Genomic DNA, 24,348 nt, shown 5'->3' with positions numbered 1-24,348 from the left:
GTAATAGGTGAGAAAGAAATTCTTGAATTGTGAGCGTCAGGGGTGTCTGAAGATATTCGGGGACAAGCCTCATGTCTTAACTTTGCTTCGTTAAGGAGATATGACGATTCGAATATGCCTCTCATTACAGAAATCCAGCGATGATTTTGAACAAGCTCTCCATTGACTTTATATGGAGAGTTTTGAGACCTTGTGTTGGTCTGAGGAGATTTGCAAAAATTCTATAAATCCCACAACAATGATAGTGACATTTTCTGAAAGCCAGCAAAAATACCTACGTTTTGATGTATAATTTGTGGAAGTTGAGTGAAAATTGAGCAAGTAGCAAGAAGTTGTTCGGACATGAAGTGAAAATTGCAAAACCTTCAGTGGCACACTGGAAGCCAAGAGCATAGCAACCATAACAACGCATGTATTTTGTGAAAAATCACAATTTTGCAACTCAAAACTTTAAGAGGCATAAAAGTAAAACAGTAAAACATTTGAAAAAGCTGAATCTTACCTGAATAGCCCAATAATTTGTGAACATTTTAAAATTTGAATGGTTGTTCTAGGTGAAAATATGAGGAAGTAGTTAAGTTTCAAAAACAAGCAAATTTTAGCAGAATTGCAGAAGTTTCCCATTCATTTCAATGGGACAAATTAAAGGAAAAAAGCTTAATATTTTAAAAAGTATAATAGTTAAAAATAGCAAAAATCGTAGCGTAAATTAGCAGAAATAGCAGAATAGTTTAAAATTTGAACGGTGAAAATCGGCTGAAAATTGTGGAAGTAGTTAAGTGCCAAAAAGTGTACGGAAGCAACTAGAACTAGAAAAATTTGCATTTCCTGCGAAAATGCAGTGTGGATGCTTAAAGCTGAAGCTGTATGCAAAAAGTAGCTGAAAAAGCTGAAAAGTTGCAGAAATTGTAAAAACTTTGCAGAAGCAAAAGAAGTTTGCTAAAATGGAATAACTTAGCAGAACTGCAATATCTTAGAGGAAACATAATACTTGGCAGAAATACAATAGCATAGCAGAATTTAGCAGAAATATTGTAACTTACCAGAAACATGATAACTTCTCAAAAATACAAGAATTTAGGAGAAATAGTATAAGATAACAGAAAGATTATATTTAGCCAAAAATACTTAAACATTACAGAAACACTATGATTTAGAAAAATAGTACAACAGAGCAGAAATATTGTGATTTACCAGAGACACTGTGATGAACTATGAATATTGTAATTTTAAATTGAGACTATGTTTTAGCACAAATATTATAATTTGGCAGAAATACTATAATTTAGCAGAAATACTATATTAAGCACAAATCCTATAAAAAGCAGAAATGGTATGATTAAGCACAAATACTACATTTAGTAGAAATACTTTGTTTTAGCACAAATCCCATAAAAAGCAGAAATACTGTACTATGATTTAGTAGAAAAACTATAATTAATCAGAAATACTAAATTTAGCAGAAATACTATATTAAGCACAAATACTATAAAAAGCAGAAATAGTATGATTAAGCATAAATACTACATTTAGCAGAAATACTATATTAAGCACAAATCCTATAAAAGCAGAAATAGTATATTAAGCACAAATCTTATAAAATAGCAGAAATAGTATGATTTAGCACAATAGTAATAAGTTAAACAGAAAAATTGGAAAAGCAAAATGGACAGCTGAAAAAATGCTGAACATGCTGAGGGTCCCTCAAATATACTTGTTAAATGACAAAAATCTGCAAAGAAATTTATTACAGCCACACAATCACAAATATGTACACATGAGGAAACACACATGCACAGAGAGACCCACACACAAGATCCAATTCAGTCAACCAGTCTAAATATATTGAATTTAAATCTTAGAATGAGATCATCCCATTAAAAGCCTTTCTCTCTCTCTCTCTCTCTCTCTGTCACACACACACACACACACACACACACACACACACACACACACACACACACACAGGGAGAGAGAAGTAAGTTTCTAGGTCAGCCTGGGAGCTGGTGAATTTGAATCCACCAATCAGAGAGGCTGTGCACTTTTCCCCACCAAAACAGGTGCATCTGTTTACACACGCAGCAGCACAGAGAGACACAGGATTTTTGCAGTCTATTTCTCATAGTGACGACTCCCCTCAAACAAATGACCGTAATTTCCTAACCGTAGGGGCTAGAAGGGTCATTCTTACACCGTTTTGTTCAGAAGAGATGGGGGAATCTTCAAGTGTTGACAATTTAATATTAAAATATGAATTTTTAGAGATATATGACATGGATGACTTGTTGACTTAGAAGCCACGAATTCCCCAATATGCAAATTTGAATGCCTGAGACCACATATGTGATTGGCTGGCTGGGAAGCCGTGCAGGCCCTGATTTGTGGATTTGAATTCCTCAGCCCTCAGATATGATTGGCTGGCTTAGAAGCCACGAAGGCCCCAATATGCAAATTTGAATGCCTCAGGACACTTATTTAATTGGCTGGGAAACTGTGCAGGCCCTGATTTGAAAATTTGAATGTCTCAGTCCTCACAGAGGATTGGCTGCCTGGGGACCTGGCAGAAATATATAGAAATACTATTATTAAGCATAAATACTACATTTAGTAGAAATACTATGTTTTAGCACAAATATTATAAAAAGAAGAAAAACTATAATTTAGCAGAAATACTATATTAAGCACAAATCCTATAAAAAGCAGAAATACTATAATTTAGAACAAATAGTATAAAAAGCAGAAATACTATAATTTAGCAGAAATACTATGTTAAGCACAAATCCTATAAAAAGCAGAAATACTATAATTTAGCAGAAATACTATGTTAGGCACAAATCCTATAAAAAGCAGAAATACTATAATTTAGCAGAAATACTATATTAGGCATAAATCCTATGAAAAGCAGAAATAGTATGATTTAGCAGAAATACTGTATTTAGCACAAGTACCGAAAAGTACCAGAAATACTATGATTTAGCAGAATAGTAATAACTTATTGAAACACAAATGCACAGAGGGACACACAAACACAGGCTCTAATCCAGTCAACCAGTCTAACTATGTTCAATTTAAATCCTACAATGACATGCTGCCAAATAAGGGCAGGGTCCTCTCTCTCCCACTAAACACACACACACACACACACACACACACACACACACACACACACACACACACAGGGAGAGAGGACTAAGTTTCTAGGTCAGCCTGGGAGCTGCTGAATTTGAATCCACCAATCAGAGAGGCTGTTTACGTTTTCCCGCCAAAACAGGTGCATCTTTTTACACACGCAGCACAGAGACATAGACCTGCTTCTTTCAGTTTATTTCACATAGTGAGGATTCCCCTCAAACAAATGACCATAATTTCCTAACCATAGGGGCTAGAGCGGTCATTCTTACACCGTTTTGTTCAGAAGAGATGGGGGAATCTTCAAGTGTTGACAATTTATCATTAAAATATGAATTTTTAGAGATATATGACATGGATGACTTGTTGACTTAGAAGCCACGAATTCCCCAATATGCAAATTTGAATACCTGGAGCCCACATACATGATTGGCTGGCTGGGAAGCTGTGCAGGCCCTGATTTGTGGATTTGAATTCCTCAGCCCTCAGATATGATTGGCTGGCTTAGAAGCCATGAAGTCCCCAATATGCAAATTTGAATGCCTCAGGACACATATATGATTGGCTGGGAAACCGTGCAGGCCCTGATTTGAAAATTTGAATGTCTAAGTCCTCACAGAGGATTGGCTGCCTGGGGACCTGGCAGAAATATATAGAAATACTATGATTAAGCATAAATACTACATTTAGTAGAAATACTATGTTTTAGCACAAATACTATAAAAAGCAGAAATACTATAATTTAGCAGAAATACTATATTAAGCACAAATCCTATAAAAAGCAGAAATACTATATTAGGCACAAATCCTATAAAAAGCAGAAATAGTATGATTAAGCATAAATACTACATTTAGTAGAAATATTATGTTTTAGCACAAATCCTATAAAAAGCAGAAATACTGTACTGTGATTTAGTAGAAAAACTATAATTAATCAGAAATACTATATTTTGCACAAATCTTATAAAATAGCAGAAATACTATGATTTAGCAGAATAGTAATAACTTACAAAATTACAAATATGGAGGCATATTGAAACAAATGCACAGAGGGACACACAAACACAGGCTCTAATTCAGTCAACCAGTCTAACTATATTCAATTTAAATCCTACAATGACATGCTGCCAAATAAGGGCAGGGTCCTCTCTCTCCCACTAAACACACACACACACACACACACACACACACACACACACACACACACACACAGAGGGAGAGAGCTGCCGAATTTAAATCCACCAATCAGAGTGGCTGTTTACGTTTTCCCGCCAAAACAGGTGCATCCTTTTTACACACGCAGCACAGAGAGGCACAGGATTATTGCAGCCTATTTCTCATAGTGACGACTCCCCTCAAACAAATGACCATAATTTCCTAACCGTAGGGGCTAGAGCGGTCATTCTTACACCGTTTTGTTCAGAAGAGATGGGGGAATCTTCCAGTGTTAACAATTTATCATTAAAATATGAATTATTAAAGATATTTGACTTGTAATGCACCATAACTGAGTAGAGCGAAGCAAAAACTGCCTTGACTTGCCCTCAAACAACGCATTCTAACTCGAAATCTATTTGGAGTATCGATATCATTCTTTCACCGTAAGAGACAGCAGGCTTTGGTGAACAATCATGGAAATTTTCAGGTCTCTGTGGAAATCCAACAAAAAGTTATGACGAGAGAAAAAAGTGGTTCATTTCCACAGTTTGAAATCTGAAGAAATCTGAGCGAGGGACAAATTTCCTACCCTCAAACAAACGTAATTCATGGCCAAATGGTAATAGGTGAGAAAACAATTCTTGAATTGTGAGCGTCAGGAGTGTCTGAAGATATACCAGGACAAGCCTCATGTCTTAACTTTGCTTCGTTAAGGAGATATGACGATTCGAATATGCCTCTCATTACAGAAATCCAGCGGTGATTTCTAACAAACTCTCCATTGACTTTGTATGGAGAGGTTTGAGACCTTGTGTTGGTCTGAGGAGATTTGCCAAAATTCTATAAATCCCACAACAATGACAGTGACATTTTCTGAAAGCCAGCAAAAATACCTACGTTTTGATGTATAATTTGTGGAAGTTGAGTGAAAATTGAGCAAGTAGCAAGAAGTTGTTCGGACATGAAGTGAAAATTGCAAAACCTTCAGTGACACACTGGAAGCCAAGAGCATAGCAACCATAACAACGCATGTATTTTGTGAAAAATCACAATTGTGCAACTGAAAACTTTAAGAGGCATAAAAGTAAAATGGTAAAAGATTTGAAAAAGCTGAATCATACATGAATAGCCCAATAATTTGTGAACATTTTAAAGTTTGAATGGTTGTTCTAGGTGAAAGTATGAGGAAGTAGTTAAGTTTCAAAAACAAGCAAAATTTAGCAGAATTTTGGAAGTTTCCCATTCATTTCAATGGGACAAATTAAAGGAAAAAAGTGGAATATTTTAAAAAGTATAATAGCAAAAAATAGCAAAAGTCATAGCAATCATTAGCAGAAATAGCAGAATAGTTTAAAATTTGAACGGTGAAAATCGGCTGAAAATTGTGGAAGTAGTTAAGTGCCAAAAAGTGTACGGAAGCAACTGGAATAATAAAGTAGAACTAGAAAAATTTGCATTTCCTGCGAAAATGCAGTGTGGATGCTTAAAGCTGAAGCTGTCTGCAAAAAGTAGCTGAAAAAGCTGAAAAGTTGCAGAAATTGTAAAAACTTTGCAGAAGCAAAAGAAGTTTGCTAAAATGTAATAACTTAGCAGAACTGCAATCACTTAGAGGAAACTGTAAAGCTGAAGCTGTCTGCTGAAAATAGTTGAAAATAGCTGAAGAAGCTGAAGAAATCAAAGTCAGTGTTTAAAAAGTTGCTGAAATTTTAATAACTTTGCAGAACAATATCAAGTTAAGAAAAATGTAATAACTTAGCAGAAATGCAATAATTTAGAATAACATAACTTAACATAACATAACAAACAAAAGTAGTGTAACCTAGCAGGAATAATATAATTTAGTAGAAAATTAAAAACTTGGCAGAAATATTACAACTTATCAGAACTGCTAGAAATTTGCAGAAATGTAATAATTAGGCAAAACTGTCAACAGATAACAGCTGAAAATGCTGAAGTAACCTCAAAGTTACTTGTTTAACTGTGAAAAATTACCAAAAACATTAGAAAAGGAAGAAAACGTGCCGGCAGATAAACTAATGTGGAACAAAACCAAGGTAAAATTGCGAGTTTGCACAGCTGGTGAAATCTAAAAATGGCAAAAAAACATAACAAAGGCAAGACCCACACAAACAACATTTAGGTAATAAATGCACAAGATGCTGCGGTCAGAGATTAAAACACCCAAAAATAATGTTATTGAAATGCCAAAAAGTGGCAGAAAGTTTAGAAAGTAGAAAACCAGTAGTAGAAAAGTAGAACATTCAAATATTTTTAGAAACATATGATACAAAATATTTACTCAGTTGTTTCCAATGATTACAATAATGGCATAAAGAAATAAAAATACCATTTGGGACAAACAGAAAAATATTAATAGAAAATGCAAATCAAATTGATCTAAAATCTATACAAACAATTGAAGCATCTGTTGGAATTGTGAACATATCCTTGTTTGCCATGTTTATGTTTATGGCCCTAAGATGCGCAGACACATGATAGGCTATTAACTGCAAAAATATACACATATATAGCAAGTGAGAGACAAAAATATATCCTCTGATTTGCTGGAGTTTTGTGTAAATACCATTTGGCAAGGATAAACAACATGTTCCTATGCCACATTAAAATTTTCATAAGCTTAATTTTTTCAATTAGTTTACAGTTTCCTGATTTGATGATAAATATGGTACCAATCTACAAAATACTGTCAAAATGAAGTCCACATTGTGATATATTTGAGGTGTGGAGAGTCACACAGCTGAACAATCGATTTGCATATTTAAAGAAACAAGGATCAAATAAAGAACATCGTTGTGGAATAAATTACAGTGAAAAATAATCACTGCTTTGCGTTAGAGAGTGACTTATGATGAGGTATTAATTGGCTTAACTTTACCTCTAACAGCTTTTCACATAGTGCTGTGACCAGGGTGAAATCCATCATAAAGTAACTGTAAACAGTAGAACCATTAGCATGAATGTTATGGTTCTACTCTGATCAAAACTCAAGTCAGCTGTTTGACCTGATATAAAATGATAAAGAGGAACACATATAAATGACCTTTATGAACTTTTCAAAATGACTTTATATGTCTGACCCATTATCTATATATATTACAGCAGCGGTCCCCAACCCCCGGGCCTCGGACCGGTACCGGTCCGTGAGTCGTTTGGTACCGGGCCGCGAGAGATGAGGCTCAGGTGTGAAATGTATCGTTTTCAGGGTTTTTATCGGTTTTCAGCGTTATTTTGTTATCGTTTTTATCGTTAACTCGGTTTTCCTGGGTCTTTTGACGTGTGTTATGAATAAATTTTCTTTTTTTCGGTACCGGTACTAGTTTTATTTTGTTATATTTATCCGCGACACTTTAAAGGCCGGTCCATGAAAAATATTGTCGGGCATAAACCGGTCCATGGCGCAAAAAAGTTTGGGGACCGCTGTATTAGAGCAGATGTGGAAAACCACTGTTAGACCTACTCTATACTAATGTAGTTACTGACACCCCATACTAAGGCAGGATTCATACAAACACACATTATTTATTCTCTTAAACACTTTCTTTTTTCACATTTTGAGATTGTGTAATTTCTAAAAAGAATACATGTAATGGTTCAATAGATATAGTTATTTAAATGTCCATAATAATCACATGATCATTTTTGTACATCCTACAATCCAGGATTTAGAGCTGTGTGTCTGTATGAATTCAGCTTGCTATACTTATAGACTTAGATATATTAATCCACTATTTACCCAAACAAGTTACATTGTTTGGGTAAATAGATTGGGTTTGTTCTACAAAATAATTATTCAACAATAAAAAAAACACAAAAAAAATCTGCACATTAATCCAGAGTTCAGTTTCATGTCTGATATTGTTTGTTAAATCTGGTGACACAAACACAGTCAATAATTCATTGCTAGCGTGACATGTGGTCCTTTTTGCCTTTGACCAATGATATGCTGGTTACTTGGACCAGTTTAGTATTTGCTGTCACAGAGGAATGTTAACCATAAATCCAAAAGACAAAACTGAAAAAAAATATGTTAATTGCAAACATGTTTTTGCTTAGTAAAAGGATTGAAATTACATGGAAACTGTCACCTTAAAGCCTCATTGTAAATATCATCACAAACAGATGTTTTCCACACAGTTAACAAAGCTCCACCACATCCGATCACTGCACATAAATCTAAAAGAAAACAAAAACAAATAAAAAAAATAAAATTAACACAAGGGAAGACTTTTGACTTAATAACTACGCTTAAAATAAGTGTTACCTTTGAATATTTGTGGGAAAAATCTGATGCTACCCCAAGAATACAAAGCCACACTGGAAACGATGACAGGCTTGCAGCCCTCTGTCTTCCTGGAGTCAGGTGCCTGATCAGTAGCAGTGAGTTGACAGAAGTCGGTGTCTGTAAGAGTGGCCAAACACTGATACTCTGTCCACTTGAGTAGAGTCTAAGAAGCTGGAATGCAGGCACACTGGATGAGCTTGTTCTAAAAAATACAGAAAAAGGAACATTTTATTTGTGTTAAGGCCTAAAAACTACAAATAAGTTATGCAATGAACAATGTTGAAATACCTTATAGGTGCTGCAGGCCACATAACCAGAATCCAGAGCAATCTCACACTCACATGATGGTGAGGAAAGACATGAGCTCTGCAATGAGGTTTGAATGTCTCAGTTGGGACACTGAAGAACTCAGAAGACAGCAATACCTGCACAGAGAGACAGTAGAAAAAGCATAGATTTGTAATCCATAATGTGAATTAAAACTCAAAAAGTGTCAACAAGTATAATCATTTGAGTGTGGAATTATTTATGCACTAAACAGGATTTTAATTAATTAATTGAATTAAAAACACTGACATTTTTTATCAAAGATAAAGAATCATACCTCTCTCTGCTCTGAGGATCACTGAGCATCTCTGACAGGAAATACAGTTTCCTCAGTAGGAGTCATCATTCATGGTCTCAGAGGTGTGTAGTGTGGCAGCATCATGATGGTCTCCAGATCAGGCAGGAGGTCAGGTGATGGGTGTGTCATCTTCTCCATTGAAGACATACTGGTATGGCAGTTCATAAAACAGCAGTCTCTGTGTGGCATGTAGTTATCTGTGCAGTCCAGCACTGATGGATCAGGTTTGGCTCAGCAGTTCATGAAGATGGTGTTAAGATGTTGTTGTTTCAGCTGAGGATGGTGAAGTTTGAAGGTTTTCCCACAAAGGAAACAGGACTGTGTGTGCCCTGTCTGAAAAAAATACATCTACAAAACATAAAGTGCTTTTAACACCACCCACCCCCCCTCCCCACCCACCCATCTCAGCCCCCAAGTGTCTATATAATGCTGGTATGGGGTGTCAGTTACTAAATCTAATTAGTGCGTCAGAAAGCGGGGGCTACACCTAAAGCCCCCGCTTTCTGATGTCTTTGTTTATTAGCAGCTTTTTCCAGCTGCTCAGAGAATTCTGACTTGGCCTTTATCCACCCAAACCCAAACCCACCCGGATAAAGTTCAAGTCAGAAAATTGATGCAGAAACTTTCCATGTACTTCTAAATCAGTTTTTATACAAATTCTGTAAGCTGTGAAAATGTTTTTCTCTACATAATGTATAATTATAGACATCTCTGGTAGCCTAAAGATAGTTTAAAACTTTTAACATTTTTTACCTGTAAAACATGATAAGCAAAACCTCATTCATCCAAAAAACATTTGATTCTACAAAATTTACTATAATCAAGAAAATATAATTGTCTGTATTTATTCATGTGACCCATAATAAATACCTGCATTTATCTGTGATTTATTTATTTACTATTTCATATTTGAAAGCATCTTGGAGGGGAAGATCTCGTTTGTTGAGATACATACGTCAGAGTAAAAAAAGTATCAAAAAAGGAGATGACAATTAACATCCCTGAAAAAATGTATAAGTAGATTTAGTCATTTAAAACATGAGAATAAAAAATAAATTATGTCCGTTTAATGCAGTATATTTCAGATCTGAGGTGCATGATAACAGAAAGCAGATCTCCCGGCTCTGCATGAAGTACAGCCATGATTTGGTGACATGATTAATAACATTGCAATAAGAAAGGGTCTTCTTACAGACAGAGTAGGGAAGACAATTTTTTCCAATGAAAAATCTTTTTCATACTCTACAATCAGTAAACTCTGTAACAAACATGATCTGTAATTGTTTCAAAACTCACCAGACGACTTCATGATTGGCTCGAGGACAGGACACAAAACACAGGGTTGTGGTAACTGTAGTATGATCTCAGAACACCGGAATGGAGACATTGATCTGGCTGAGAAATAAAAATGAGGTCAAGCAGGGTGTTCTTGTCTGTAGTGGCAGAAGTGATCAGCTGTGAATACCCTCTCGACTGAAACTGCTCCAGAATCTGTTTTCTTCCACTCTGCAAGCGGTTCTCATTAAAATCTCCACACACAATGATTGGGTGACAGTCCATTATTTCAAGGGAATCTAAAAGACTTACCAGGTTTTGCATGAATGGTGTCAAACTGTAGTCAGGGGGTCTGTACACAACAGCAATGAGTGCAGGGAATGGAGCCTGAACCTTCAACACTAAAAACTCAAGATCAGTGACATTATGCAGATACTGTTTTACCTGAACCTGAAAATGATTCCTCAAATACACAACAACTCCACCACCACTTCTGCTGGCCATGTGAGGAAAGTTTGTGTAGGACACATGTCTGTTGCGTTTGAACATGGTGTAGCCATCCAAATGAAGACTGTCTGCAACAAAGGAGCCTTGGAGGTGAGACTCTGTGAGACACAAAACATCTGCTAAACACATTTCATGATGACTCTTGATGTCACTGATGTGAGATGGCAAACCCTCCGTATTGTGATGGATCAGTGTAAGAGTGTCAAGTCTGCTGGCTGTTTCTCTGACCTGAAGAAGAGGCATCATTTCCTCAACGCTGGCTTGTCTCATGGTTTGGAGTGCTGCAGTTACCTCGGGATTGGAGTAAATCTTTTTCTCATCCAAGTCCTGCAAATAGAGTCCACTGAGAGACGTCACCCTGCTGAGAGCAACATAAGCCATACCTGGTTCAAAAATGTTCTTCATTGAAACTACAGCTGTCTGTGTTGTAAGACCCTGAGTTTTGTGAATTGTGCAGGCAAATGCTAGCTTTACAGGAAACTGTCTGCGTACCGCTCCTTTAAACTTCAGACTCTCCTCTGCTCTCTCAATGTAAACCAGATCATCAGATGCTGCATTAGCACTGCGGTTGTGTCTCATAGGCTGCCGGTTGTCCATTCTGAGCCCCAGTTTGATTATGTGTCCATCATTTTCAGATCTCACCACCTTTACCAGTATACCAAAAGCACCGTTGACTAAACCGTTTAGTGTGTCCAAGTTTCTGGTCAGCATGACTCGAGCTCCTTCAGCAACATTCAGAGTGTCAGGTAAATCATTTCTCCCACCTGTAAATGGTTTGTCTCTTCGTTCCATTCTGCCTGTACGTTTATCCTTCTGGAAATCGTCTGCAGTGATGATTATGATGTTTGAATGAAGCTTCTTCAGGGTATCTGTGTTATGGGATTCCACATTCTTGTTGGTGGCATAAATGTGTAAGACCTCAGTTGGACATTCTTCTGGTGCAGTCACAGCCTGTGACAACAAATCTCTGTCGCACTGAGAAAGCTCATCCGTCTTTTCTTTCACTCTAATCCTGTTCAGCATCTCTGCAAAGGCCACATCATCTTTCTGACGCATGATCTCGGTTAGAGTGATCATCTGAAAATGTTCCTGCCATAGGTCAATCTGTTCTGGATCGTAAACGCAGAGAGGTTTAGACTGTCGCACTGGTGGCAGCTGGTAAAAATCTCCAACAGCTAAAACTGACATTCCACCAAAAGGTCTCTGAGTGCCTTTGATTTGTTTCAGTCTTGCATCCACATAGGCAAAAAGGGGTTTTGAAACCATTGAAATCTCATCAATAACAATAATTTCTGCATTCATCAGCTCAGATCTGACTTCATCCAGTTGGTTACCAAGTCCTTGAATGGGTGGTTTCAGACTCCTGGGTAGTTTCAGTAGAGAATGTAATGTAGAGCCATTGATAGAAAAAGCTGCTGTACCGGTAAATGAAGTCAGTAAAACAGTTGGATTTGATATGTCAGCTTCTTCTGCATTAGCAGGCAGTCTGCTCAGGATCTTTGATGCTTCAGAGTGAATACATTTAATCAGATGTGACTTTCCAGTTCCTGCACCACCGTTGATATAGAAGAAAAATGGATCTGGGTTCAAACCACAAACTCGCTGAATACACCAGTCTCTTATAGTATAGAACACGCAGGCCTGCTTCTGGTTCAGATTCTGATACATTACACGTACCACGGCTGGATCTACTGCAGGTTGTTCTCTGATGGCTCTGATCTCTGTTACAGCATCAGACTGACGACTGTAGTCGGGAACATTCTCCTGTTCGTTCTCATCATCAGAATGTCTCTCAGGAAGATTCTCATCACATTGCAGCCTCACAACTTCAGATTCAGGAGCAAGATTACACCATTCATCGATCACAACATCCCTATTTTGTTCAAACTCTTCCAGTGCACTCTCAATATCCTCAGAGTTCTTCTCATACTTGTCTTTATTTCTTTTCACAATCCGTTTCACAGACTCACTGTGGTCTGAACATGGAAGTCGCACAAAACCCGAGTTGTAGAAGGACTGATAGGTTTGGAAACATTGTGGTTTCAGTTCCTGCTCTGATCTGTGTGGAAGGTAAAGTCTCAACAGTCGACCATAATATTGCTCAGGATCTTTTTCCTGTGAACAGTGGTAATACCTGATTATAGCTGGTTTATCATTCTTTCGCCTTTGTACAAATCCAAGCTGGTTTAGAAGAGGAAGCACATCTTTTCCTTCATTTGGACCACTCACCAACCGGCACAGGGCAGCAAAATCAGCCAGCGACATTTCCTCATATTCTGGGGTCTCAGGTCTGCATTTGTATTTATCACTCAAACTTGTCATCCAAATATTACAGCTGTCATGTGTTGTGCTTTCCAGGAAGCTCATGGGCCGACTCATTTTTACTGGGTTATCATCTGTTGGTACAAATACAACACTGCGGGAACATTTTTTCATTTTTAGGCCACAGACTCGAGTCACACACTCCTGTGCGCTGATCTCTCTCTTTTTTGAGTAAGCCTGCATCACAGCTCTCATTTCATCACATTCATTGACGGTGTTCTTATCAGAGTTATCGATAACTGTCTTCAGGTATTCAGAGAGGCCAGATTCTTTCTTTGTTATATATTTACAGAGGTATTCTACACATGAATAGGCATTCAAAATGAATGAGACATCTAAATTAGAGTTCCAGGCTTCAAGCAGATCTGGGTTGTAATTGTTGATCCAACAGTCCTTTGGGTCACGATTCAGAATCAGAGCTGTTTTCTTGTTTATGTTCTGGAGGCATTGTTCATACTCATTCATTGTCAAGTTGCATCGTGACAGAATCTGCTCTATGGTGAGGGAAGCAGCTTCAGGTTCCTTCAGCAGGTTCAACAAAGGTCTGAGTTTGGCTTTTGCAGCTTCAGTGTCTGAATCCTCATCCTGTCTCACAATCATTGTTCTTGTGGATGGTGGTTTTGGAAACCCAAATCTACAACCAGAGTTCACACTCTTAAAGCATGTCTTTGTGTGGTTCTTGCTGTGCTTTTGTAGTTCAGAGACTTTTTTGTGCAGTTCAGGTTGTTTTTCTGGATCAGGGAGTTGAGCTGAGATGTATCTGTCCACAAAGTCACAGACAGTTTGGTCATCATCCACATCTGCTTCTACCTTTTCTCGAATCCACAGCAACATGTGTATATGTGGACTACCTCTGTGCTGGAACTCAACTCTGTAAAAGTAATCAATGATCTCACCAAGGGGCTGTGCAGGAGAAAAAAGCAAATCTCTGAACAAAGCCTCAACACGCTTATCAAACATCCGCATGGTGGTTACTGGATTTGATCTTAGAATTTCACACTTTTCTGACCAGTCCAGGGCTTCAAAATCAACCTCTTCACCTTGCTGTCTCTTTATTGCTTGAATCACTTCAGGCCATCTCATCTCAGCAGCAGAGAAAGTGACAAAGAACTGAGGTGTTCCTATTTGACGAATCATACTGAATAAATCTTTGGTAGTTTTCTGCCAGTAAGCTGGAGTTCCTCTGAGTGGCTGCATAAATCTGATTGCATCTTTATTTCTTACCAGCTTCTCTACTTCTGTCTTACTTTGTAACATTCCCGATGTGATTTTGCGTCCATCTTTGGTCATAGTTTTACCTTTCCTTAGCTGTATTGTCATGCTGGAATTAGCCAAATGTATTTCAGTGACAAACTGTGAGAAAAACAGGTAATTTGTGTCTTTAGCAAATCTTGCATCAATGTTGAAAAGCCTTGACTTGAAGTAAGCACTTGGTGTGAGTTTAAGAAGTCTCTTTTCATCCAGTGTATTCTGACCGGTAGGAAACTGCACAGGAAATGCCATGGCTTCCAAATGAGGAGTTCTGAAGAAGCTAACAGGATTGTTTCTTTCTGCAGGAGCCACACAATATGTGTTATCAGTGAAACAGAGAATCTCTTCTGAAATGTCTACAGGCTGCAGACAACTTTCTAGAGCAAAACCTCCATTGTTCAAATCACTTTCTGGTTCATCTGGATTTTGTTCCTCTGGTTGTTCATCACAGGATTGCATATTAATAGCTTGGTCACTTTCAGACTCACTTTCGCACAAAAGGGCATCTTTTTCATAGTTGTCAATTTCCATTAAATCTGCTTCATCATAATCATCACTTCCCATGCTGGCTTCATCACTGCTGTCATCATCAGGTAACGTTGGATCACAAAGCAATGCATCATCTCTGATAATAATATCTGTGTACTGTGGATGAATTTGTTTGAGTTTACGCAGGGCTTGAATGAGTTTAGACCAGGTGACAGTCTGGAACAGCTGATGGCCTTTGTAGCACAGTCGTCTTTTCAGCTTTATCCTCATGATCTGTGATTGGCTTCTGATCCTCGGTAAACTGTCAACTGTTTGTTGGACTTCAGATGGTACACACACCACATTACCACGTATGAGTCTCTGTCTGCCCTTTGGAAGTGGAATAATCTTAGCAAATGGTATGCATTTGGCAATCAGATGTCTCTCCAGAATGTTGAGATCGCACAGTTCAGCTGGAATATCCTGCAGTTCTAAACCGTTGACAGCAGCAAGTCTTGGCATGCGTCCACTTTTGAGGGAACTGTGACACGTGTGACAGATATACTCCTTTTTTCTCTCAACAGGAAAGCTGCAGTGATCATGACATGCTTCGTCACACACATGAACAAATTTACCAGTTAGACACTGCTGAGCTACAATTTGGTGTTTTGAGTAATTTTCTCTTTTGCAGATTTTCACCTGATTAGGAAAAGAAGCTTTTAGACAAACAGTACAAACATAAGATGGTGCTGACTTAATGTTGGATCTGAAACGAGATATGGCCTCATTCATTAAAGTGTTCTCTGGATGACACTGTAAACTGTCAGCTGGTCGATGCATCTGACGATATTTTCTTTTTATTTTCATTGCACATCTGATATTATGCATCTGTCTAAAAGAAATACTGTTCCAATATTTTACTCTCATTCGTTCTCTCATATTGTCCTTGTGTTGCTGCTGAAATTGTCTCTCTTCTCCATAACGTTTAGTGATGTAACATTTTTTTTTCTGTCTAAATTCTACACTTTCTTTATATAGGTTAGAAACATATGACCTCATGTAAGCTTTATGTTTCTCTCTGAATCCAGCACAAGTTCTGTAATTTCTTCTTATACGTTCCTTCTGCTGTTCTTTGAATATAGGAGATTGTCTATAAGATTCTTTATATGTTTTTCTCATACGTTCCTTCTGCTTTTCTCGAAAAATGGGAGATTCTCTATATGTTCTTGTTATACGTTCCTTCTGCTTTTCTCGAAAAATGGGAGATTCTCTATATGTTCTTGTTATACGTTCCTTCTGCTTTTCTCTGAATGAAGAATCTTCTTTATACATCCTTATGACACGTTCTCTTTTTCTCTCTCTAATTTTAGCACTATCTCTATAGATTTTTCTAAAATGTTCTCTCTGTTTCTCTCTATATGTAGCATTGAGTTTACACAGATTATTTTTGTACACACTCTTCTTCTGTCTGTGATCAGGATCATGAGACTTTCTGCTAGAATCTTTTTTCTTTGCCTTAAAGCTTTCATCAAAAGCGTACATCTGTCTTTCTTTCTTTTTCTGATTTTCCCTTCTCTGTGGTAGTTTTTCTTGGACCAACAGTCGTCTCCTAATCTTTCTCCTTTGCTGTTTATTATGCTTCAACAGTTTATGTGAGAGTTCATCTGTTGTCATAGTTAAACAGGAGGCAGTGTTTAAATCATTCAGAGGAACAGAATCTTTTGTTACCTGAGTGTCTCTTACAGAAGATGCAGAGGTTTCTATTTCTAAATAATCAGAATTGTTCAGCTCAGCAGCTGGCTCATTTGAATAATCCACTCTGGATGACATCACTTCAGTAGCTAAAGTGTCGGCCACAGTTTTCTGTGTTTTCTCAGTGGATTTGGGGGTTTCAAATTTAGGTTCATTTAAAGCTGGTGCTGGAACAGTTGTAGCTGTTTGTCTGTTTTCATCAGCATTTCTTTGGTCAGCAACGTTTTCACTGTGGAACTCAACAGGCTGTAGCTCATAGGTACAGGTTGGTGCGATGCTACACATTCGGTACAAACGTTTGATCCTGTCAATCATGTCGTTAAGACGTGTGAATTTTAACATAACTGCAGTTCCACCACTTACACTTAGCGACAATGGCATTCCTGTAGACTTACGTGGGTGAGGATCAAAATATGCGTATTCACCTGAAGTCAGCCTGGAAACTGCAATGGCGGTTCCTCCCATGACTAGCAAAGCATAGCAAATGTCTGAAGCCAAACACTGTAGTCCCTGTTCAAGGCTCGGAAGATGATCTGTACCGTCAAATGTGCCATAAAGAGCAAACTGAGACATGTCGACTTGATACTCGTGTCTGCGGCTGATGATCACAGTGGGAAGTTCATCACAGGCTAGAAACACGCTGTTCACAAACCTCTTTCTGGCATCTGAATACACGGCATGGCCTTTGTCCAACACACGGTTAAGATCTGCTCTGGTAATGAATTCATCCTCGTGTAAGAATGACAGGAAAACCAAACTGTTCGCCATGCATTGCTGATTCCGGTACTTTCCATACTTAGCATTGGCCTGGCTTCGGGATGCACAGATGCTACTCACTTGTGGACGACTTTCACTGTTTGTAACCTGTACATGAGACGGTCCTGGAGCTTCTCCATCATGCTGCGTTTGCACAGTTAGCTGGGGTTCAGTTTGGATTACCTGCTGTACTTTAGCATTTGGCACCAATGATGAGCAAACACCTCTCTTTACCACATCTGCATAAGACACTGCGGCTGTCTGAACGCTGAGCTGCACTTCTGGACTGGGAATACTTGTAACAGACACCTTTACCTGCTCACCGGTCTGAGAAAGATTTACCTGTTCCTTCTGCTTTTGCCATCTAAGCTTCTGGGACTGTGACCTTTGACCTTTCCTTGGCATTTTGTGCAAGTACAAACTGGACCTTATATGTATTTATACACAAATGTATACAAAAATCAACCTGTAAACACTGAAAAACTCCTCAAGTTTCTATTAAATGGATAAATGTAAAACTATACAAATGGTAAAGTGTTCTTATGACCGTTTAATTGATGTAAAAGGCTGACTTAAATACAAACTCAATATAAAAGTTATGGAAAGATCTTTAAAAAGTTTTATTGTAGCTTTTTCAAAAACTGTATATTATACTTTTTTTTTTTTTAACCAGACTGGTTAATGAATAGGTCTATACTTCTGTGAAGTAATATGCAGAATAAATCTCAACAATCAATCAACAGGCTATAATAAAACTCTTAGTTTTAAAGTAGACTTTGTGTAAATCTTTCAGATATCTAAAATCTAAAGCAAATATAAGGAGCTGTGGTGGTGTAGTGATCAGATGACAGGCGATGAGGATTCTTCAGCTGGATGTTCTGCAGCAGTCAGGAAACAGGAAGTCTGGGTTCTCAGGGCAGCCTCTAGATGACAATTGTAACTGAATACTTACACTGAGTGACAAAAAAAGGGTTTGTCCTTAAATAATAATAGTTTAAACTTGTAGTCAAATGTTATAGCCAGTGAAACAGACTTGAAAAATGTATTTGAATCTAATTTAATATTTATCTAAATAGAGCAGTCTGAATGTATATATTACAAAATAACCAGATTGTCTTATTACAAATAAACCTTTAAGAGGTGTATATTTTATATAATTTCTCAAAGTAATTGCACCTGTAAGCCAAACAGCCAATCAATGTTTATTCCAAAGTGTAATGCAAAATTAAAATGACAAATTTAGGGCTGTGTAAATAGTTTCTACAGTGACTTCTACTGTACTGTATATTCAACTTCTTACTTGTAATTTCCAGTAAAATGAGTGGATATGAGAGAGTTTAACGACAGGAAAGAAGGAGCAGTGAGAGCAGAGATCTCTCAGATTTCTGAAAACAGATCGTCGAAGTTGCGGTAACTTCAATTTCCAAAAACTTGGTTTGTTGTCAACCTTGGTTTGTTGTCAAACTTGGTTTCTTGTCAAACTAGGGCTTATGCTTGTCAAAATTAGATAGAGTACATGGCGGAGAAATGATAGAAGATAGAATGGCTTGTCAAAAAAGATGGAGCAGGGAGAGGGAGAGTGATAGGACAGACTGAATTTGCTTGTTAATGGCTTGTTAATGATAGAGGGAGAGGGTTTTCTGCAGCAGGTCACCTGTAAGACAGAAAGAAAGTGGAATTAGACACACTTCCAATAAACCTGGCTTTACCCTATTTTTCAGACTATAAGGCACATTTAAAAGCCTTTAATTTTCTCAAAAATAGACAGTGCACCTTATGTATGGTTGTGCTTACTGATTTCAAACCAATTCTATGTGGTACACGGCACTCTGTCAAATGTTTTAGTATGACTTTGGTAAGCTACAAAGCAGCACCACTTGATGTATCGTCGGAGCATGGCTACCATAGTCAGCACCCTCGTAGAGTAATTCGTACTGTGCTTCAACATAATATGGTGTGTGTGTATAAGGGCCTGGCACCTGTTGAGAGCCATGCTTATGTAGCAGATTTCAAACTGATCAATCCACATTCATCAGTCCATAAATCCTGAAAAGTAAGCGTATTGTTCTGTATTTTATGTCTTACAACTGAACAATTTTGAGAGTTATTGTAAATGAGTTGAATAAAGTTTGACTTATCTGTTTTGTTTGGCTTAATGTGCCTTAGAATTTAGTGCGCCTTACAGTCCGAAAAATACAGAACATATATATCATTACACACTGAAGAGTTGTACAGTACATTATTAGATTCAACTGAATAAAAATGTTTATCATATGGTGGTGGAACATTTCTAAGGACATTTTCGCATTCTATTAACACAATAAAAACAAACAGAGTCTGTAAACCAAGATATGGTGCTATAGTAACTTACTATAAACATTATATGGTCAAGCTAAACCCACACAATGAAGTCAGAGCAGACAGTTTCAGACCACCTGCTTTAAACACTTCACATGCACTCAACTCACATGATCCTAAATGCCCAAAGGTCTCAAATTCCCGTTTCTGTGTGTACTTACCTGGTACAACAGTATATCATAATGTCTGGGGAGCAGTTAACATAAAAGTAAAAAATAATTTACTCAGTATGACTTTTGGCAAAATGAAAAATTTGGAGACAGATGACTCCTAAACAGCAGTTTCTACATTTTTCAGTCAAATTTGGGGCATGTTTAATACACACTCCACTAAATCTACAATAAACTTAGCATGGCCGATATTAGGGCCTAATTAAAAATGTACTATGATGATAAGAGAGATCTGTAAGTCTGGAAATGTTTACATAGACTTTTCTATGATCTGATTATTCCCAAGAGCTGTGCTGACTCACTGCACTAAACTGAATCTCCTATAATGAGAAACATTTCCCAGAACTGCACCTCAGACAAACCTTTACTTACCAGACTGAGACGATCAGATCAGCAGTCTAGAGAAAGGAAACAATTCATCAGATCACTGTTTGATGATTCAGACTGTTGAGCCTCTTCACACACAATCCAATTTACTGTGACATAAATTAACTAGTAAATTTATTTAAGGCTTTATGAGCTTACTGTAGTCTAAAGAGGAGATAAATGAACTGCAGCGTCTCACATGGCTATAGCAAGTGTAATAAAAGCATTCTTTACTACAGAAATACAAAGAATAGCCACCAATATTTGTTGGCACAAGTGCAGGATATACCAAATATTTTCTACACAGAAGCTTTGTGGCTCCAACATTTTCTACAACAGGTCAGTACTAGTAAAGTGTGAAAACCAAAACTTTTAAAAATGTTAGATACAAAGTAATTATATAAATCAGAAGCAACAGAAAACCTCATCATGTCTGATATGAATATGTAAATCTTAAAATAAATATTGACATGTTACAATAGCAGAGGTGCACCATGTTTTGTAATTAAAATTAAATGTCTTAAATTTTTACACTAAAAAGTCCTCTCATTGTACCCGTTGCTAGGAATATTTATGTATTTTGCAGTGTACCTTTTTGGCAACTTTTCTATTTAATTTTAAAACACATTATATTCACCAAATAAGTGATAAACTAATTAGACACACTGGCTGTAATGTACCTAACAATGTCCACTCACACCTCTGGTTCTCTTAGTTTTTCATTATGACTTTGTGTTTTTGCCAATCAGTAAATGGAAACATATCACAAAAAGTCAGACTACTGTATGTAAGTTGCCAAATGTGCTACGCAATGCCAGGTTCATACTGCTTCAGTTACAATCACTGTTTACTTACCAGCAAAGGCAAAACCAAAGATCTCTTTCACTCTGTGTAACAAAAGACAAAGCACAAAAACACAGAATAAGACAACTCAAATCAGCATCACAGTCAATACTGCATCACTCTGTGTAGTACAAAAGATTCAGTACACTTCTTTGTTTACCACAGCAACAAACAACTCACCTCTTTTTTCTACACCTTATTAAAGATTACATCTTCATTAAGGTAAAATGTGCTTTCATCCATTTGTAATAAGCCACACACGTTTCTCAGTTATGTGATAGCTCTATTAGTTTGGTGCTATTAGATAACACAGTAGATTTAATAAGCAATGATTTACTACACCTAGCTCTGCACACTTTATCAAATTCTGACATCACAATTTCAAAGCATGAACAATCATAAATGAAAGCTTGGATGATATTTTTGTAGGCTTCAACATCTGAGTTCGTCTGCATTCAAATTCTGCTTCCTAAAAATATTATCACCTGCACACAGTATCATTTAATATGCTGTTGTTTTAAATATCTACATATCATATTTATAATATTAATGGTGCACTGCTGCATTTTATTTATTTGAAGGTGGACGTTTTTTATATTTCGTTAGTTTTTCACAAAGTGAGAAGTTAAACAGAACTGCAGGTGAAGGTTTTATTTAAAAAAAAAAAACAACCTGCACAAACAAGTGTTTGTTAAACAGTTCTTAAAATTTAACTAAAAAACTAAAATTACCTAATTAAAAAAAACTTCTTGTTAAGAGATGTTATTATTCTTATATTATGTGTTTCATCCTCACTCTCTCTCTCCCTTCTGTTAATTAACCCACAGCACAAAAACACACCGGTACAGGCACGTGACTCTTCTTCTCCCGGCTTTCAGTCAGAAGCTGTGTCCCAAAATGTCGGCTGCAAACTCCGGAGGCCGCATTTGAAGGCCGATTATGTCACAGCCAGTCGACGAAGGCTGTCTCAAATGCGGCCGACAAATGAGTCCTTCATTTCATAAACTTTTAACATATTTTTAGGCGAGAAAGTAGCGGTGTAAATTGCAAATATCTGCTTGGTTTATCAAGACATCGCATATTTGCAAAAGTGTGCCGACGTTTTCAGAGACGTCTGTCACCCACCGGCTCGATGGCAAGCCGGGAGGGGGGTTCAGACCCCCGCTCTTTCGCTACTCAGGTTAAACATGATATACAAGTCACTCTGATAACTTAAAAATGTAATTGTTTGCCTTTTTCTGTGTTTTATTTGTTCTGGAGTAAATCGGTTTGGCTGAGATCAAAGTTATTAGATTATTAGATTAAATAAAGCTTTATTAATCCATCTGGTGGGTTCCTCCGGGATTTTCACATAGCTCAATAAACGTTAAACGGTCGAGAATTTACGCCAGTGTCCTGTTATATTTTAAATAGCAAGGAGCAGACGGCCGAGTTTATTAAACTCCAGCGAGACAGCGGTGACGCAAATCTGAAGGCTAGACCGTCCAGTTTCACAGCCTTCTCGGTCCACGTAGACCGCGAAGGCCGGGTCCTCCGAAAGATGCAGCCGACGTTTTGGGACACAGCTAATGGCGGTAAAATGGCTCCTTTGAAGTTGCCGACCCTGCTGCTTCAGCAGCTAATCAGTGGTTCTAAAATGACGGCTCATTACCTTACAACCGAAAGAATGAGGCCGTTTTAACTGACTGATTTGTGAAGAGAACTAACTTCAGCTTCCCTAACAGACTCAGAAACACTAACACACCGAATGAACCAAATACAACACAATAACTGTAATAAACAATCAAATGAACCATATTAATTTCACACTGGGCCTATAGCAGCTAGGCTAGGCGTTAGCACTTAGGGCTAGCATACCAAACACTCCTTTTAAATAGTAAAATTACAACGTTTCACTAAAAAAGCAGCCATTGTGTTACTTTAACATGACTTATACTTCGACTGGCTTCATAAGTCACTAACAACAACTGGGTAAATCCCTCATACAGCTTATAGACATTTCATTTCAGAAAAGAGAGACAGAGAAGCAGCGCTTACCGGTGGGGATCGAGCTGAGAGTGGACGGAGATTCAGGAGTCAGGCAGAGACGTTAAAAAAAGAGGCATTCACGGGTAGTGGGAAACTCCGCAATCACACAAAATTGGCATGGAAAACGTGAAAAATATATGTAAATTTAAATATTATTATACTAGATTTTTTTGCAACAAAAAGCAACTAGCAGAAATTTAATTCTATAAGTTTAATAAATGTTTAAAACAGGATTCTTTGAATTTGAAATAATGGTTAAAAGACATAAATAAACACAAGGTCATTATGTTAAAATGTACTTTATTATGATAGATTTATTTAACTGACTGCAGTAATAAGAACAGTCTTCTGCTGAACACCAACACCAAGGAGCTGGTGTTGGTGATCGCCTAAGCATCCTCACAGTAGGAGCTGCAGAGGTTCATCTCACTCCACTGCAGGACTCAAGAGGTTCAGGAGGTCCCTTAACCCCACTGCTATGAGACTTTTTAACAGGGACTCCTGATATGTTCATTGCACATTTGTTTCTTTTATTCTACTACATATTGGTTGTAATCATGAATTCTGAATTGCTTTAAAGCTGAAGCTGTCTGCTAAAACTAGCTGAAAAAGCTGAAAAGTTGCAGAAATTGTAAAAACTTTGCAGAAGCAAAGGAACTTTGCTAAAATGTAATAACTTCGCAGAACTGCAATATCTTAGAGGAAACATAATACTTGGCAGAAATACAATAGCAGAACTTAGCAGAAATATTGTAACTTACCAGAAACATGATAACTTCTCAAAAATACAAGAATTTAGGAGAAATAGTATAAGATAACAGAAGCTGGTAAAATCATAAAAGTTTGCAGAATTGTAATAAATGATGAATATGAATTACTGGTCTGTGACAGTGTATTAATTTGTAGGGAAAAAAAAAATGTTGACCAAGGTGGAATCGAACCCACGACCTTTGGTTTGCAGACCCGTGTCATTACCAACTGCGCCACTTGGAAAGAGAGGAGCCACTTTGAAAAACAGGGTGATGAGGAGTCAGATT

General features: G+C 37.4%; 1 protein-coding gene and 2 long non-coding RNA genes across 3 annotated transcripts; all 3 read right to left on the bottom strand.

Annotated features, from left to right (window-relative positions):
* Positions 1-8,175: 8,175 nt before the first annotated feature.
* On the bottom strand, positions 8,176-9,651 carry LOC146686891 (uncharacterized). Its single transcript, XR_014916383.1, has 3 exons — positions 9,195-9,651; positions 8,879-9,015; positions 8,176-8,792 (listed from the first exon to the last, which is right to left on the bottom strand). It is a non-coding gene; the product is annotated as an uncharacterized LOC146686891 (long non-coding RNA).
* Positions 9,652-10,885: 1,234 nt separating this feature from the next.
* On the bottom strand, positions 10,886-13,527 carry LOC146686890 (ATP-dependent DNA helicase PIF1-like). Its single transcript, XM_085439811.1, has 2 exons — positions 11,226-13,527; positions 10,886-11,065 (listed from the first exon to the last, which is right to left on the bottom strand). The coding sequence occupies exons 1-2, from the start codon at positions 13,512-13,514 to the stop codon at positions 10,955-10,957; spliced, it is 2,400 nt and encodes a 799-aa protein (XP_085295937.1). The 5' UTR covers positions 13,515-13,527; the 3' UTR covers positions 10,886-10,954.
* A 5,060-nt stretch (positions 13,528-18,587) lies between these two features.
* Positions 18,588-23,399, bottom strand: LOC146686889 (uncharacterized). Its single transcript, XR_014916472.1, has 4 exons — positions 23,321-23,399; positions 21,296-21,327; positions 20,447-20,472; positions 18,588-19,200 (listed from the first exon to the last, which is right to left on the bottom strand). It is a non-coding gene; the product is annotated as an uncharacterized LOC146686889 (long non-coding RNA).
* Positions 23,400-24,348: the final 949 nt, after the last annotated feature.

The sequence above is a fragment of the Copadichromis virginalis genome, linkage group LG18 (genome assembly GCF_057382275.1).
Source record: "Copadichromis virginalis isolate Kocher_CV1m ecotype Utaka linkage group LG18, C_Virginalis_male_GT1.1, whole genome shotgun sequence".
Taxonomy (NCBI): domain Eukaryota; kingdom Metazoa; phylum Chordata; class Actinopteri; order Cichliformes; family Cichlidae; genus Copadichromis; species Copadichromis virginalis.
The sequence above is the reverse complement of the archived record's forward strand: the minus strand, read 5'-3'. Positions and strand labels throughout refer to the sequence as shown.